Source organism: Oncorhynchus keta, unplaced genomic scaffold (genome assembly GCF_023373465.1).
Source record: "Oncorhynchus keta strain PuntledgeMale-10-30-2019 unplaced genomic scaffold, Oket_V2 Un_contig_10774_pilon_pilon, whole genome shotgun sequence".
In the NCBI taxonomy this organism is placed as follows: domain Eukaryota; kingdom Metazoa; phylum Chordata; class Actinopteri; order Salmoniformes; family Salmonidae; genus Oncorhynchus; species Oncorhynchus keta.
The window spans coordinates 53,414-71,544 of NW_026277195.1; the positions used below are offsets into that span (position 1 = coordinate 53,414).

At 46.5% G+C, this 18,131-nt stretch overlaps 1 protein-coding gene across 1 annotated transcript in view; it reads left to right on the plus strand.

The window, feature by feature from the left end:
* LOC118382629 (ankyrin-3-like) overlaps positions 1–18,131 on the plus strand; it is a gene marked incomplete at its 5' end in the record, with an annotated part of 106,151 nt that overhangs the window by 47,046 nt on the left and 40,974 nt on the right. The window contains 7 exon segments of the mRNA XM_052500491.1: positions 5,633–5,861; positions 6,028–6,153; positions 8,253–8,378; positions 8,793–8,819; positions 10,918–10,999; positions 11,997–12,296; positions 12,299–17,998. Of these exon segments, the coding sequence (XP_052356451.1) occupies positions 5,633–5,861; positions 6,028–6,153; positions 8,253–8,378; positions 8,793–8,819; positions 10,918–10,999; positions 11,997–12,296; positions 12,299–17,998 (6,590 nt within the window).

Sequence of the window (18,131 nt, forward strand, 5' to 3'; positions counted from 1 at the left end):
GGAGTTGTCAACCGTGATGGCGAGATCATGGAACGGGCAGTCCTTCCCGGGAGGAAGAGGAGCTCCGTCTTGCTGAGGTTCAGCTTGAGGTGGTGATCCGTCATCCACACTGATATGTCTGCCAGACATGCAGAGATGCGATTCGCCACCTGGTCATCAGAAGGGGGAAAGGAGAAGATTAATTGTGTGTCGTCTGCATAGCAATGATAGGAGAGACCATGTGAGGTTATGACAGAGCCAAGTGACTTGGTGTATAGCGAGAATAAGAGAGGGCCTAGAACAGAGCCCTGGGGGACACCAGTGGTGAGAGCGCGTGGTGAGGAGACAGATTCTCGCCACGCCACCTGGTAGGAGCGACCTGTCAGGTAGGGACGCAATCCAAGCGTGGCCGCGCCGGAGATGCCCAACTCGGAGAGGGTGGAGAGGAGGATCTGATGGTTCACAGTATCGAAGGCAGCCGATAGGTCTAGAAGGATGAGAGCAGAGGAGAGAGAGTTAGCTTTAGCAGTGCGGAGCGCCTCCGTGATACAGAGAAGAGCAGTCTCAGTTGAATGACTAGTCTTGAAACCTGACTGATTTGGATCAAGAAGGTCATTCTGAGAGAGATAGCGGTAGAGCTGGCCAAGGACGGCACGCTCAAGAGTTTTGGAGAGAAAAGAGAGAAGGGATACTGGTCTGTAGTTGTTGACATCGGAGGGATCGAGTGTAGGTTTTTTCAGAAGGGGTGCAACTCTCGCTCTCTTGAAGACGGGAGGGGCGTAGCCAGCGGTCAGGGATGAGTTGATGAGCGAGGTGAGGTAAGGGAGAAGGTCTCCGGAAATGGTCTGGAGAAGAGAGGAGGGGATAGGGTCAGCGGGCAGGTTGTTGGGCGGCCGGCCGTCACAAGACGCGAGATTTCATCTGGAGAGAGAGGGGAGAAGAGGTCAGAGCATAGGGTAGGGCAGTGTGAGCAGAACCAGCGGTGTCGTTTGACTTAGCAAACGAGGATCGGATGTCATCGACCTTCTTTTCAAAATGGTTGACGAAGTCATCTGCAGAGAGGGAGGAGGGAGGGGGAGGATTCAGGAGGGAGGAGAAGGTGGCAAAGAGCTTCCTAGGGTTAGAGGCAGATGCTTGGAATTTAGAATGGTAGAAAGTGGCTTTAGCAGCAGAGACAGAGGAGGAAAATGTAGAGAGGAGGGAGTGAAAGGATGCCAGGTCCGCAGGGAGGCGAGTTTTCCTCCATTTCCGCTCGGCTGCCCGGAGCCCTGTTCTGTGAGCTCGCAATGAGTCGTCGAGCCACGGAGCGGGGAGGGAGGACCGAGCCGGCCTGGAGGATAGGGGGACATAGAGAGTCAAAGGATGCAGTAAGGGAGGAGAGGAGGGTTGAGGAGGCAGAATCAGGAGATAGGTTGGAGAAAGTTTGAGCAGAGGGAAGAGATGATAGGATGGAAGAGGAGAGAGTAGCGGGGAGAGAGAGCGAAGGTTGGGACGGCGCGATACCATCCAGTAGGGGCAGTGTGGGAAGTGTTGGATGAGAGCGAGAGGGAAAAGGATACAAGGTAGTGGTCGGAGACTTGGAGGAGTTGCAATGAGGTTAGTGGAAGAACAGCATCTAGTAAAGATGAGGTTAAGCGTATTGCCTGCCTTGTGAGTAGGGGGAAGGTGAGAGGGTGAGGTCAAAAGAGGAGAGGAGTGGAAAGAAGGAGGCAGAGAGGAATGAGTCAAAGGTAGACGTGGGGAGGTTAAAGTCGCCCAGAACTGTGAGAGGTGAGCCGTCCTCAGGAAAGGAGCTTATCAAGGCATCAAGCTCATTGATGAACTCTCCGAGGAACCTGGAGGGCGATAAATGATAAGGATGTTAAGCTTGAAAGGGCTGGTAACTGTGACAGCATGGAATTCAAAGGAGGCAATAGACAGATGGGTAAGGGGAGAAAGAGAGAAAGACCACTTGGGAGAGATGAGGATCCCGGTGCCACCACCCCGCTGACCAGAAGCTCTCGGGGTGTGCGAGAACACGTGGGCGGACGAGGAGAGAGCAGTAGGAGTAGCAGTGTTATCTGTGGTGATCCATGTTTCCGTCAGTGCCAAGAAGTCAAGGGACTGGAGGGAGGCATAGGCTGAGATGAACTCTGCCTTGTTGGCCGCAGATCGGCAGTTCCAGAGGCTACCGGAGACCTGGAACTCCACGTGGGTCGTACGCGCTGGGACCACCAGATTAGGGTGGTCGCGGCCACGCGGTGTGGAGCGTTTGTATGGTCTGTGCAGAGAGGAGAGAACAGGGATAGACAGACACATAGTTGACAGGCTACAGAAAAGGCTACGCTAATGCAAGGAAATTGGAATGACAAGTGGACTACACGTCTCGAATGTTCAGAAAGTTAAGCTTACGTAGCAAGAATCTTATTGACTAAAATGATTAAAATGATACAGTACTGCTAAAGTAGGCTAGCTGGCAGTAGCTGCGTTGTTGGCACTACACTAATCAAGTCGTTCCGTTGAGTGTAATAATTTCTACAGTGCTGCTATTCGGGGCTAGCTGGCTAGCTAGCAGTGTTGTTTACGTTACGTTGAGTTAAAAGAACGACAATAGCTGGCTAGCTAACCTAGGAAATCGGTCTAGACTACAACATTAACTTTGAAACAAAGACGGCTATGACATACTACAGATGACATGAGGTATTCTCAGTGTTATTATACTATAGATGACATGATGTATTCTCAGTGTTATTATACTACAGATGACATGAGGTATTCTCAGTGTTATTATACTACAGATGACATGAGGTATTCTCAGTGTTATTATACTATAGATGACATGAGGTATTCTCAGTGTTATTATACTACAGATGATATGAGGTATTCTCAGTGTTATTATACTATAGATGACATGAGGTATTCTCAGTGTTATTATACTACAGATGACATGATGTAATCTCAGTGTTAATATACTACAGATGACATGAGGTATTCTCAGTGTTAATATACTACAGATGACATGAGGTATTCTCAGTGTTATTATACTACAGATGACATGATGTATTCTCAGTGTTAATATACTACAGATGACATGAGGTATTCTCAGTGTTAATATACTACAGATGACATGATGTATTCTCAGTGTTAATATACTACAGATGACATGAGGTATTCTCAGTGTTAATATACTACAGATGACATGAGGTATTCTCAGTGTTATTATACTACAGATGACATGATGTATTCTCAGTGTTAATATACTACAGATGACATGAGGTATTCTCAGTGTTAATATACTACAGATGACATGATGTATTCTCAGTGTTAATATACTACAGATGACATGAGGTATTCTCAGTGTTAATATACTACAGATGACATGAGGTATTCACAGTGTTAATATACTACAGATGACATGATGTATTCTCAGTGTTAATATACTACAGATGACATGAGGTATTCTCAGTCTTATTATCTACAGATGACATGAGTCTTGTTATTATACTACAGATGACATGAGGTATTCTCAGTGTTATTATACTACAGATGACATGAGGTATTCTCAGTGTTATTATACTACAGATGACATGAGGTATTCTCAGTGTTATTATACTACAGATGACATGAGGTATTCTCAGTGTTATTATACTATAGATGACATGAGGTATTCTCAGTGTTATTATACTACAGATGATGAGGTATGAGTGTATTATCTCAGATGACATTATTATGTTATTATACTACAGATGACATGAGGTATCTCAGTGTTATTATACTACAGATGACATGAGGTATTCTCAGTGTTATTATACTACAGATGACATGAGGTATTCTCAGTGTTATTATACTACAGATGACATGAGGTATTCTCAGTGTTATTATACTATAGATGACATGAGGTATTCTCAGTGTTATTATACTATAGATATACTACAGATGACATGAGGTATTCTCAGTGTTATTATACTATAGATGACATGAGGTATTCTCAGTGTTATTATACTACAGATGACATGATGTATTCTCAGTGTTATTATACTACAGATGACATGAGGTATTCTCAGTGTTATTATACTACAGATGACATGAGGATGTTATTATACTACAGATGACATGAGGTATTCTCAGTGTTATTATACTATAGATGACATGAGGTATTCTCAGTGTTATTATACTACAGATGACATGAGGTATTCTCAGTGTTATTATACTACAGATGACATGAGGTATTCTCAGTGTTATTATACTACAGATGACATGAGGTATTCTCAGTGTTATTATACTACAGATGACATGAGGTATTCAGTGTTATTATACTATAGATGACATGAGGTATTCTCAGTGTTATTATACTACAGATGACATGAGGTATTATCAGTGTTAATATACTACAGATGACATGAGGTATTCTCAGTGTTATTATACTATAGATGACATGAGGTATTCTCAGTGTTATTATACTACAGATGACATGAGGTATTCTCAGTGTTATTATACTATAGATGACATGAGGTATTCTCAGTGTTATTATACTACAGATGGCATGAGGTATTCAGTGTTATTATACTACAGATGACATGAGGTATTCTCAGTGTTATTATACTACAGATTACATGAGGTATTCTCAGTGTTATTATACTACAGATGACATGAGGTATTCTCAGTGTTAATATACTACAGATGACATGAGGTATTCTCAGTGTTATTATACTACAGATGACATGAGGTATTCTCAGTGTTATTATACTATAGATGACATGAGGTATTCTCAGTGTTATTATACTACAGATGACATGAGGTATTCTCAGTGTTATTATACTACAGATGACATGAGGTATTCTCAGTGTTATTATACTACAGATGACATGAGGTATTCTCAGTGTTATTATACTATAGATGACATGAGGTATTCTCAGTGTTATTATACTACAGATGACATGAGGTATTCTCAGTGTTATTATACTACAGATGACATGAGGTATTCTCAGTGTTATTATACTACAGATGACATGAGGTATTCTCAGTGTTATTATACTACAGATGACATGAGGTATTCTCAGTGTTATTATACTACAGATGACATGAGGTATTCTCAGTGTTATTATACTATAGATGACATGAGGTATTCTCAGTGTTATTATACTACAGATGACATGAGGTATTCTCAGTGTTATTATACTACAGATGACATGAGGTATTCTCAGTGTTATTATACTATAGATGACATGAGGTATTCTCAGTGTTATTATACTACAGATGACATGAGGTATTCTCAGTGTTATTATACTATAGATGGCATGAGGTATTCTCAGTGTTATTGTACTACAGATGATATGAGGTATTCTCAGTGTTATTGTACTACAGATGACATGAGGTATTCTCAGTGTTATTATACTATAGATGACATGAGGTATTCTCAGTGTTATTATACTACAGATGACATGAGGTATTCTCAGTGTTATTATACTACAGATTACATGAGGTATTCTCAGTGTTATTATACTACAGATGACATGAGGTATTCTCAGTGTTATTATACTACAGATGACATGAGGTATTCTCAGTGTTATTATACTACAGATGACCTGTCCTTGTCCTCTGGCCTGTGTGTGTTTCTAACCTGTATCTGTCCTGTGTGTGTTTCTAACCTGTATCTGTCCTGTGTGTGTTTCAGGTTCTGGCTTGCTGACTGCCACCAGATCCCAGAGACTGTAGGCCTTGCCACCCAGCTGTACAGAGAGCTCATCTGTGTTCCTTACATGGCCAAGTTCGTGGTGTTCGCCAAGATGAACGACCCTATGGAGTCCCGCTTGCGCTGCTTCTGTATGACCGACGACAAGGTGGACAAAACCCTGGAACAGCAGGAGAACTTTGAGGAGGTGGCCAGGAGCAAAGACATCGAGGTGGGTTTCACCTGCTGCTTTCACTTCCTATGTACATCTCCTGCTCTCATCCATCACAATGCTGGGGAATGTATTCCTACACCATACATGATTCTAGAATTACTTGAACACTGTATGGTTAGACCAAGCTGTGTGATCAGGATGTCATTATGCTGTTGTCTCCTAGGTTCTGGAGGGGAGGCCCATCTATGTGGACTGCTATGGTAACTTAGCTCCTCTGACCAAGGCTGGACAGCTACTGGTGCTCAACTTCTACGCATTCAAAGAGAACCGGCTTCCTTTCTGTGTGAAGGTACACATACTATACTACTGTCTTGATGTTCTCCACTGAGTCATGGCCTGGGTAGGAGGCTGCTTGATGTTCTCCACTGACTCATGGCCTGGGTAGGAGGCTGCTTGATGTTCCCCACTGAGTCATGGCCTGGGTAGGAGGCTGCTTGATGTTCTCCACTGAGTCATGGTCTGGGTAGGTGGCTGCTGGATGTTCTCCACTGAGTCATGGCCTGGGTAGGAGGCTGCTTGATGTTCCCCACTGAGTCATGGCCTGGGTAGGAGGCTGCTTGATGTTCTCCACTGAGTCATGGCCTGGGTAGGAGGCTGCTTGATGTTCTCCACTGACTCATGGCCTGGGTAGGAGGCTGCTTGATGTTCTCCACTGAGTCATGGCCTGGGTAGGAGGCTGCTTGATGTTCTCCACTGAGTCATGGTCTGGGTAGGTGGCTGCTTGATGTTCTCCACTGAGTCATGGCCTGGGTAGGAGGCTGCTTGATGTTCCCCACTGAGTCATGGCCTGGGTAGGAGGCTGCTTGATGTTTTCCACTGAGTCATGGCCTGGGTAGGAGGCTGCTTGATGTTCCCCACTGAGTCATGGCCTGGGTAGGAGGCTGCTTGATGTTCTCCACTGAGTCATGGCCTGGGTAGGAGGCTGCTTGATGTTCTCCACTGAGTCATGGTCTGGGTAGGTGGCTGCTTGATGTTCTCCACTGAGTCATGGCCTGGGTAGGAGGCTGCTTGATGTTCCCCACTGAGTCATGGCCTGGGTAGGAGGCTGCTTGATGTTCTCCACTGAGTCATGGCCTGGGTAGGAGGCTGCTTGATGTTCTCCACTGAGTCATGGCCTGGAGGCTGCTTGATGTCCTCCACTGAGTCATGGCCTGGGTAGGAGGCTGCTTGATGTCCTCCACTGAGTCATGGCCTGGGTAGGAGGCTGCTTGATGTTCTCCACTGAGTCATGGCCTGGGTAGGAGGCTGCTTGATGTTCTCCACTGACTCATGGCCTGGGTAGGAGGCTGCTTGATGTTCTCCACTGACTCATGGCCTGGGTAGGAGGCTGCTTGATGTTTTCCACTGAGTCATGGCCTGGGTAGGAGGCTGCTTGATGTTCCCCACTGAGTCATGGCCTGGGTAGGAGGCTGCTTGATGTCCTCCACTGAGTCATGGCCTGGGTAGGAGGCTGCTTGATGTCCTCCACTGAGTCATGGCCTGGGTAGGAGGCTGCTTGATGTTCTCCACTGAGTCATGGCCTGGGTAGGAGGCTGCTTGATGTTCTCCACTGAGTCATGGCCTGGGTAGGAGGCTGCTTGATGTTCTCCACTGAGTCATGGCCTGGGTAGGTGGCTGCTTGATGTTCTCCACTGAGTCATGGCCTGGGTAGGAGGCTGCTTGATGTTCTCCACTGAGTCATGGCCTGGGTAGGAGGCTGCTTGATGTTCTCCACTGAGTCATGGCCTGGGTAGGAGGCTGCTTGATGTTCCCCACTGAGTCATGGCCTGGGTAGGTGGCTGCTTGATGTTCTCCACTGAGTCATGGCCTGGGTAGGAGGCTGCTTGATGTTCCCCACTGAGTCATGGCCTGGGTAGGAGGCTGCTTGATGTTCCCCACTGACTCATGGCCTGGGTAGGAGGCTGCTTGATGTTCTCCACTGAGTCATGGCCTGGGTAGGAGGCTGCTTGATGTTCTCCACTGAGTCATGGCCTGGGTAGGAGGCTGCTTGATGTTCCCCACTGAGTCATGGCCTGGGTAGGAGGCTGCTTGATGTTCTCCACTGAGTCATGGCCTGGGTAGGAGGCTGCTTGATGTCCTCCACTGAGTCATGGCCTGGGTAGGAGGCTGCAACGGAACCAGTACTGATTGGAACAAACAGCTTTAGAACAAGGCCCGGAGGCCATGACCTCGTTCCATCCTGCCTCCCATTGATCTGCCAATTGATCCCCCCCACACTTTAATGAGTGCTCTCCCTTCATGAACTAATCTTACCCTCAGGAACTCTTAGGATAGAGGTTTCCTGACATCACAGTCAGTAGTAGGGTTGATCTATAGCATTAAGAGCCGTAAACTGTGTGCATTCGTTCATGTAGTGAGTATCCCCTAAATGCTTTGGTTCCTCTCTAGGTCAGAGACAACAGCCAGGAGCCGTGTGGCCGTCTGACATTCCTGAAGGAGACCACTAAGAGCGCTAAGGGTCTCCCCCAGACGGCCGTGTGTAACCTGAACATCACCCTACCTGCGCTGAAGAAGGTAAAGCACTCAGCTGTTGTAATGGCTGTGGTCCATATCATCCCGTCATCATTCAGGGGGATAGAGCAGTATGTTAGAGGTGAAGTGCTGCCTGAGTGTGTCTTTTATCTGTTTTGAGCTTCATAGTGGTTATCTTTGGCTGTTTCCTAGCCAACCAAATCTCCCATCTGATTTGGGACTTCATGCTTTGGTGCCTTGTTCTTTTCAACTGGCTGACTTTGTGGTTGTTGCCGTGGTTTCTGTGGTTTCTAATCTGCTGTAAGTGTTGGATTTTCTATGCTGTTGTTTTCTGTGTTTTTCTTTGCTGGCTTTGCGGTGGCTTCTCTAACTGTTTCTGTCAATCACTCCTTTTCACATCCTGTCCATTCCCCTCCTTATTCCGCCTGTTTCTGCAATGCATCTTGGGAACCCAAGGAAATGGAGTCAGACCCAGATGAAGAGGTAATATACAGTACCCTGGTGACCTTTACCCCTGTCCCTCCATGTCTGTGCTTCTCTGGTGGCCTAGCTGTCCAATAAGGCACTGCTCTGTGTCCTCTGCTACTGCCATTGGCTCATCTAGCTCTGCTTTTGTGAGGCTTCTGAACTGTTAGCATCTACATACTGCATGATGTGTCACAATGTAAACCCTTGGCTCTACCTCTACCCATCCACCCATGTCCCCTGATCTGTCCCTTTAGGAAAACACTCTTAAGTTAACCTTGCAGAGCTGTTGGTGATTTACTGCTTAGATTTGAATAAGAACACTTTTCTACCAATAAGCCAAAGGAAATCAATCCATGGTTGATTTACATACGTTGTTAGTAGGCTACCGTTAAGGATGTATGGTGTTTTAATGTAACAATGTTGTAGTAACACGGGCCAGTTTAGTTATCACAGTTCTTAGAAGAGACACAGTCAGTAAACCCAGAGATAGCTACTACCACTTACTGTCAGTTATAAAACCCTACATTACAGATCCTATTGATCTGAGGAGTTGACCCAGAGATAGCTACTACCACTTACTGTCAGTTATAAAACCCTACATTACAGATCCTATTGATCTGAGGAGTTGACCCAGAGATAGCTACTACCACTTACTGTCAGTTATAAAACCCTACATTACAGATCCTATTGATCTGAGGAGTTGACCCAGAGATAGCTACTACCACTTACTGTCAGTTATAAAACCCTACATTACAGATCCTATTGATCTGAGGAGTTGACCCAGAGATAGCTACTACCACTTACTGTCAGTTATAAAACCCTACATTTCAGATCCTATTGATCTGAGGAGTTGACCCAGAGATAGCTACTACCACTTACTGTCAGTTATAAAACCCTACATTACAGATCCTATTGATCTGAGGAGTTGACCCAGAGAGCTACTACCATTTACTGTCAGTTATAAAACCCTACATTTCAGATCCTATTGATCTAGTTGCAGAGATAGCTACTACCACTTACTGTCAGTTATAAAACCCTACATTTCAGATCCTATTGATCTGAGGAGTTGACCCAGAGATAGCTACTACCACTTACTCAGTCAGTTATGAAACCCAGAGAAAGCTACTACCATTTACTGTCAGTTATAAAATCCTCAGATCCTATTGATCTGAGGAGTTGACCCAGAGATAGCTACTACCACTTACTGTCAGTTATAAAACCCTACATTTCAGATCCTATTGATCTGAGGAGTTGACCCAGAGATAGCTACTACCACTTACTGTCAGTTATAAAACCCTACATTACAGATCCTATTGATCTGAGGAGTTGACCCAGAGATAGCTACTACCACTTACTGTCAGTTATAAAACCCTACATTACAGATCCTATTGATCTGAGGAGACCCAGAGATGACCCAGAGATAGATCCTATTGATCTGAGGAGTTGACCCAGAGATAGCTACTACCACTTACAGATCCTATTGTCAGTTGACCCAGAGATAGCTAACCACTTACTGTCAGTTATAAAACCCTACATTACAGATCCTATTGATCTGAGGAGTTGACCCAGAGATAGCTACTACCACTTACTGTCAGTTATAAAACCCAGAGATAGCCTACATTACAGATCCTATTACAGATCTGAGGAGTTGACCCAGAGATAGATACTGTCCTACATTACAGATCCTATTGATCTGAGTTGACCCAGAGATAGCTACTACCACTTACTGTCAGTTATAAAACCCTACATTACAGATCCTATTGATCTGAGGAGTTGACCCAGAGATAGCTACTACCACTTAGTCAGATACAGATCCTATTGATCTACTAGCTACTACCACTTACTGTCAGTTATAAAACCCTACATTACAGATCCTATTGATCTGAGGAGTTGACCCAGAGATAGCTACTACCACTTACTGTCAGTTATAAAACCCTACATTACAGATCCTATTGATCTGAGGAGTTGACCCAGAGATAGCTACTACCACTTACTGTCAGTTATAAAACCCTACATTACAGATCCTATTGATCTGAGGAGTTGAGTAGTCAGGTAATGTCAGGTAATCCATCTTCTAACAGAGAACTGATAGGATGTTGTGTTGTTGTTGCAGACTGAAAAGCCAGAACGACGTCATACCTTTACATCTCTAGCCTTACGTAAGCGTTACAGCTATCTCGCCGAGCCCGCCACGAGTGAGTGAGACATTTTCACTAACTTCTATAACAATAATAATCTGCTTGGAGTTGATTTGCATTAACATGTAACATATTGAGTGAGTAATACAGATTATAGCTAGGACATATTTTGTGATATCTGCATATTCTCACCTACATAACATGTATTGTAAGTCCACATGCTCGTTTCTGACATGGTTTACTTTGCATGGTTTGGTTTGATTAGTATTTTAACTTACTGTGCTGTGCTTGCCCACAATGTGTTTTTTATCATTTTAAGATATTATTTTTTCACCCAACCAACTCAAATCGCGCCATACATATTTTGCTTTGATTGACTCCCATAATGATTGGCTTTGTGATTGTATAGCTTTTCCTTTCTGTTGTAGGGAAATGCATGGAAGGTCACTACTGACTTTCTCTCAGCTGCCACAGTTTCCACCGTAGGCGCTTGTCACTAAGGGTTCTCAGTCTTGCACGACATGTAGAGATATCATGGAGCTGAAACCTAGAGCTGTGTTCTGCCATGTGTCTTGCCGTGATACAGACAGATGGAGGCTTCTGTATAGTGTTCACCTCTGTTTTGTCAGAACACCCTCATTGGGGAATGGAAAGGTGGAACATCAGACCGAACAGATAAAAGACACAGATGGATCTGCTAGTCAGAGGAATGTAGCACATCCAACGTGTACAGAGAACAGTTTGATCTTATTCTGTGTATTGGTCTTGTTTCCATGTTTATGTTTACTTTGTCCTGGTCTTAGTGATTGTTTTGCTGTATGTGCTTCATTGGGCTTCTTTTCCATCTGGCTGTGTAACGTTGTCGTAACCATGGATAATAGTGGATCATATTTCCTTTACGGCTCCATCATTCCCATTTCAACTCTTCATCAAAGTATTGTTCTTCCTCCCTTGATAATAGAAGCGTCACTGACACATGTTTTCCCTCTGGTCTCTCTGTTTTTCAACCATTTTCTGTTGATTTTCTGTTGGATTTCATTTTGCTTATTTAAAGAAACAGTTGAGCGAAGCACAGCAAGAACACTGCCTGCTGGTTACACTCACAAACCTGTCTTTTCAACAAGATCTTACCAGGCATGGTCGACTGCGCCTCTTCCCCACACTGTCCAAGCAAGGAGTGGACTGGGCTCCCTCTCCGGCTCACCGTCCAACACACCATCTGCATCGCCACTGAAGTCTGCCTGGTTGCTCTCCTCCGCCTCTCCAATCAAATCCACCCTCGGAGCCTCACCGCCACATTCAGTCAAGTCCTCTGGCGACATAGCTTCTTTACCTGTCAGATCCTATAGAACTATGGCTCCCCTATTAAGACTGTTGTACAGCAGGCCCAGTACCCGGTCCAGGTCTCTGCCAGTCTGGTGTCCTCTTCCTCTAAACCTGGAGCAGATCCTGTCTTCATTAAAGGACTATCCACCCCATTTTCTTCCAGGACCACCCCAGCCTCTAACACAGGGTCTGTTCCAGATAGATCAACCATGACTCAACCCGAATCTCCCAAATGCACAGCCAACATGTACACCTTACCCTTCAAATCAGTCCTGTCGTCTTCATCCTCCTCCCCTGTCAGAACCATCGCTGGTCTGTCCTCCTCATCCTCCTCCTTATCCTCCTCCCCTGTCAGAACCATCGCTGGTCTGTCCTCCTCATCCTCCTCCCCTGTCAGAACCATTCCTGGCCTGTCCACTACTTCAGCTACATCTAAGGGGAAGCCCCTCCCCTCGCTGTCCTCACCAGCCCACTCCTCAGAACCCTCTGCTATGGTGAATGGATTAGTTTCTCCCATGAAGTACGCCTCTTCTTCTCAGTGCTCCTCCCCCTGCTCCTGTTTGCTCTCTGATAGGTCTAGCAGTCTGCAGGAGAGGATACAGACCACCACTCACACCGCCACTTCCAGTGTCAGTGCAGCTATAAATGAGGCTGAAAGGACATTTAACTCTTCAGGGTACGGAACACTCAAATCAGTGTCCTCACGGAGATCTAACACCTCAACTTCTGTCTACGGCTCTATGAGGTCTCAAACCTCTTCCACCACCTCAGCAACATCCAATACAATGACTGTACCTGTATACTCTTTTCTCAATGCTGCGACCGAGTCCCCAATGAAAAAAGGGCCTGGGTCGCTGAAGATGTCGCCTGCAGACCCTCGCAGGTCAAAGACGGCAGTGAAGTCCCCTCCTTACATCACCCCCCCAGGGCTCACTCTAACCCCACCCTCCTCCCTATCCTCCAATCAGGACATCCTGAAAGACGTGGCCGATATGAAGGAGGACCTGATCAGAATGACGGCCATCTTACAGACTGTCCCCAGAACAGCCAGGAATGTCCAGTCTCAGACCCCTAAAGAGCCTAAGATGGAGGATGAGGAGCCCTTCACCATAGTAGAGAAAGTGAAGGAGGATCTAGTTAAAGTCAGTGAGATACTGACCAAGGATGTGGTGAGTGATAGTCAAGCCTGTAGAGGGAAGCCTGTAGAGGAGGAGTGGGAGGAGTTCTCTAAAGATGAGTTAGAGGAAGCCCAGCAAAGTGCTAAGGAATTCTTTCACCCTCCGTTTGACGCTAACACCCTCTCCTTTAGGCCCCAGTCTATGCCCAGTAAAGAGTTGAATTTAGCCAAGGTCGTTGACTACCTGGCCAATGACATAGGTGCTAGTTCTCTTTCTAAGATGGCCGAGATGAAGAGCAGATATGAGGAGGCAAAAAGAGAAGGGGAGGACAAACAGAAACTAAAAAAACTCAAGATGCCTCCCCCAGGCATGCGTACCTCTGCCTCTGAGAAAGACTTATGTAAACTAGCAGAGTCATATTATGGACCTGACACCATATTGGAGTCACCAGAGGACTTATCTCATGAGCAGGATAAGAGTCCTCTGTCAGACAGCGGCTTTGAAACCAGGAGTGAAAAGACTCCTTCAGCCCCCCAAAGTGCAGAGAGCACCGGGCCCAAACCCCCCTTCACTGACCCCATCCCTCCCTGCATCACTGAGACTAGGACCGAGGTGGTCCATATCAGGAGCTACGAGCACCCAGACGAACCCTGTGAGGTGCAGATGGAGGAGGCAGCCTCAGCATCGCCGGCCTGCATTGAACCAGAGGCCTCCGCCGCCTCCATCAAAGACAAAGTCAAATCATTCCAGATCAAAGTGTGTGACGACTCTGACTCTGCCGTTAGCAAGAGCATGAGGCTCAAAGAGGAGACCCACATCACCACCACGACGCGCATGGTTTACCACAAGCCGCAGCTGAAAGACGGCTCGGAGAGGATCGAGGAGACCATGTCAGTCAGAGACATCATGAAAGCATTCCAGTCCGGAAGGGACCCCTCCAAAGAACTTGCTGGACTGTTTGAGCACAAGGCTGGCCAGGACTCTGTCAAAGGGGATGAACTCACCCCCAGGTTCATTGATAATGACACTAAAGCCAAAAGAATAATGGAGGTTCACATAGAAAAAGAAGGAAACACATTCCAACCAACTGAGGTGATTATCAGGGAGACCAAGAAGATTCCAGACTCTTATTTCTATAAAGGAGACCACAGAATCCAAGAAATGCCTGATTACGACGAGGCGCCGCAGGAAGGGGAGGAGCTTACTGCCAATGACAGCCGGCCCAGCTCCGCTCAGCTCATGGCCGATGACTCCTACAAAGCTCTCAAACTGCTCAGCCAGCACTCTGTAGAGTATCACGATGACGAGCTCTCTGAACTCAGGGGAGAGTCTTACAGGTTCGCTGAGAAGATGCTACGTTCTGAGAAACTAGACATATCCCACTCTGATACAGAAGATTCTATGGCTGACCAAACACACCAAATTACCTCAGAGTCGCATGGGGAAGAGAGTGATTACGGTGAGAAAGAGGCCGTGCCCAGGAAAGAGTTCACTTTCAAGTCATCAAAGGATACATCCTCTAAGTCAGGTAAATGTTCTCATAAGGATGACAAGTTTGACAAAGTGACAGTGTTGCATTACACCACAGAGCCAGGCAGCTCAAAACATGCAGTGTGGATGCGTTTCACTGAGGACAAGCTGGACAGGAACAGAGAGAAGCTCATCTACGAGGACCGCGTGGATCAAACTGTCAAGGAAGCTGAGGAGAAACTAAGCGAGGTCTCTCAGTTTTTCCGTGACAAAACTGAGAAACTGAACGACGAACTGCAATCCCCGGAGAAAAAGCCTCCAAAGAGAGACCCCAGGGAGACCAGGTCTGGGCCCAGCTCCACCTGTAATAGCCCAGAGAAAACCCAGCAGAAAGCCAGGGCAGAGGGAGAGGAGTGTGGCAAGGGAAGAGGGAACAAACTGTTCAGTAGTACGACTGAGAGGAGGACCTCTAGTCTACCCAACAGTCCAGAGAGAGCTGTTCTCTCCCGCTTCAGTGAGGATACATCCAAACAGCAGACAAAGGCAGAGGAACGGTCTGAGCCAAGCCAGGTTAAAGCCTCCTTCTCTAGAGTGAGCTCTGTTAGGATGAAGTTCGAATCAGAGGCTCAGAACCAAGATAAGAGTAGTCCTGAGCTAGTACAGTCCACACCCCCAGTCAACAGGCTGCAGGAGAACAAGCTGCCAATGAATCAACTGTTCACTGGAGGAAAGACAACTAAAGGGTCTGAGGCCACAGAGGAAGGAAGTCCTTTTAAAAAGACTCCAGAGAAACTGAAAGGACCTGCCTCCAATAGCAGTAAGTCAGTTGTCTCACCAGCTGCCCCAAAACAGTCAGGAGACAAACTGCCTAATAAGAACCTACCATACAGCACAGCCCAAAAACACCTAACAGGTCAGACTGATAAACAATCAGAGAAAACAAGCCCATTGAGCCAGGAGAGTCAGGTCATTGGTATCAGTAAGGGTGTAAAGGGGCCACCATCACATAGTCCTACACATGACACACCCAAGGAGAACAGTGGGGAAGTTGAAAAAGAACACGTTTCTATGAGGGATTCTCCTTCCAAACATGTTGCATCAAGTCCCACAACCAATAGGGTTGCTCATTCTGAACCTGTGTCTAAAGACCATGGGGTTGCTCATTCTGAACCTGTGTCTAAAGACCATGGGGTTGCTCATTCTGAACCTGTGTCTAAAGACCATGGGGTTGCTCATTCTGAACCTGTGTCTAAAGACCATGGGGTTGCACAAAACAAGAATCTTAGAAAAAAGACAGAGTCCCAGATCCCAGTCAGGTCTGTGTCTAGTCACTCAGACAGCGACCAGTCAGAGAAACCAAAACAAGACAAAATAACTAAGCCATTTGAAAAGATATCCCAAATCCCCATACTAAATAAGAACAGAATGCAGGTCAGCCCAGTAACAAGCCCTACAAAGGCAGAAGAACTAACAGACACATCTCTTGAAATATTAGATAATGCACCAAAAGATTCTAACTTGAACAATGTGCGTGACACTTGCACAAGAGAAATACAAGAGAGATTAGCACCAGAGACAACCACCACCAGAGAAAACTTCAAAGGCATCAAAACATTACCTGTCTATGTGAGTGTCCAGGTGGGTAGGCAGGGAGAGAGAGAGGGCAGAGGAGGAGTACTGTACAAACAGAAACAGCCCTCGTCGCCTCAGGCCAGTCCTGATGATGACACGCTAGAGCAGGTATCTTTCATAGACAGCTCAGGGAAGAGTCCCCTCACCCCAGAGACCCCTAGCTCAGAGGAGATCAGCTATGACCTCACCTCCAGAACACCAGACTCCATCCTGGGCTTCACTCCCTTCCAGCCTAGCCCTATCCCAGAGGTCTCTGAGGACTCCTCAGAGGAGGAGCAGGGCCAGGTATTTTCCTTCAAGGACTTCAGACCAGAGACACCTAATGTCACAGCAGCTGACCTTAAGAATGGAAACCACCAGGCTGGACAGACACCTAAAGACAAAGGAGTAGCATACATCCAGTTCCCCCCTCCGCCTCCCCTGGACTCTGAGCAGTCCAGCCCTGAGAAGAAGAAGAAGGGATCATCTGGTTCCTCTGAGGCAGAAATGGAGATGATGGAGGTCAACCTCCAGGAAGAGCATGATAAACACCTCCTCATGGAGCCCATCATCAGAGTCCAGCCCCCCTCCCCAGTCCCCCCCGGAACTGATGACAGTGACTCTAGTGACGATGAGTCTGTCTTCCAGCCCATCTCCTTTAAGAAATACACCTTTAAGATCTCAGAGGGGCAGGAGCACGAGCTCAAGAATGGGTCCAAATCCACAAAACAGGATAGAAACGGCAAAGAGCCAGGAACTAACAGAACTAATGGAACGTATGAAGCTGGTAAAACAGAGGAGTACGACTCTGAACAGAATGGAAATGACCAGTCCATAACAGACTGTTCTATCGCCACGACGGCAGAGTTCTCTCATGACACTGACGCTACTGAAATCGACTCCCTGGATGGGTATGACATGCAGGATGAGGATGATGGTCTGTGTGAGACGGACACTAAACCCTTCAGCCTGCCGGACAGCAGGAAGGACGTGTGGACCTCAGACAGCATGCTTCGGTCCTGCGACCGCTCCTTCAGTCAGACCAAACTAGAGGCCATTGAAGAGGAAAAAACAGAGGAGGAATGCAGAAAGGCTCAAGCTAAAAGTGATCCAGTTGACATAAAAACAGATGAGGCCAGCTCTCAGGGCCAGAAGGACAACGATGGGTTTTCTGATACGTACTTTAGTTACAAGCTAGAGGAGGCGTTTGACTCTCCGTTTAAAACTGTTGCTACTAAAGGTCTGGACTTTGACCCCTGGTCCAGTATAGGAGGAGACAATGAAGTGGTTGACGCCAGGATAAAAGACGACGAGCCGAAGCCGTTTGGACTGGCAGCAGACGACAGATCACAGGCCACGACCCCAGACACGACCCCTGCCAGAACCCCGACTGATGATAGCACCACGCCAACTAGCGAGCCAAACCCTTTCCCCTTCCATGAAGGGAAGATGTTTGAGATGACTCGCAGTGGTGCGATTGACATGAGCAAGCGGGATATTGTTGAAGAAAGACTGCAGTTTTTTCAGATTGGTGAGCATAACTCTGAAGGGATGTCAGGGGGCGTAAGGGACTAGGTCATAAGGTCAGTTGTAATCATGTCACAGACATGGGGTAAAGGCCTCTAATGAGGCCCCTGTTAGACAAGTCCCTGACTGGGTAGAAT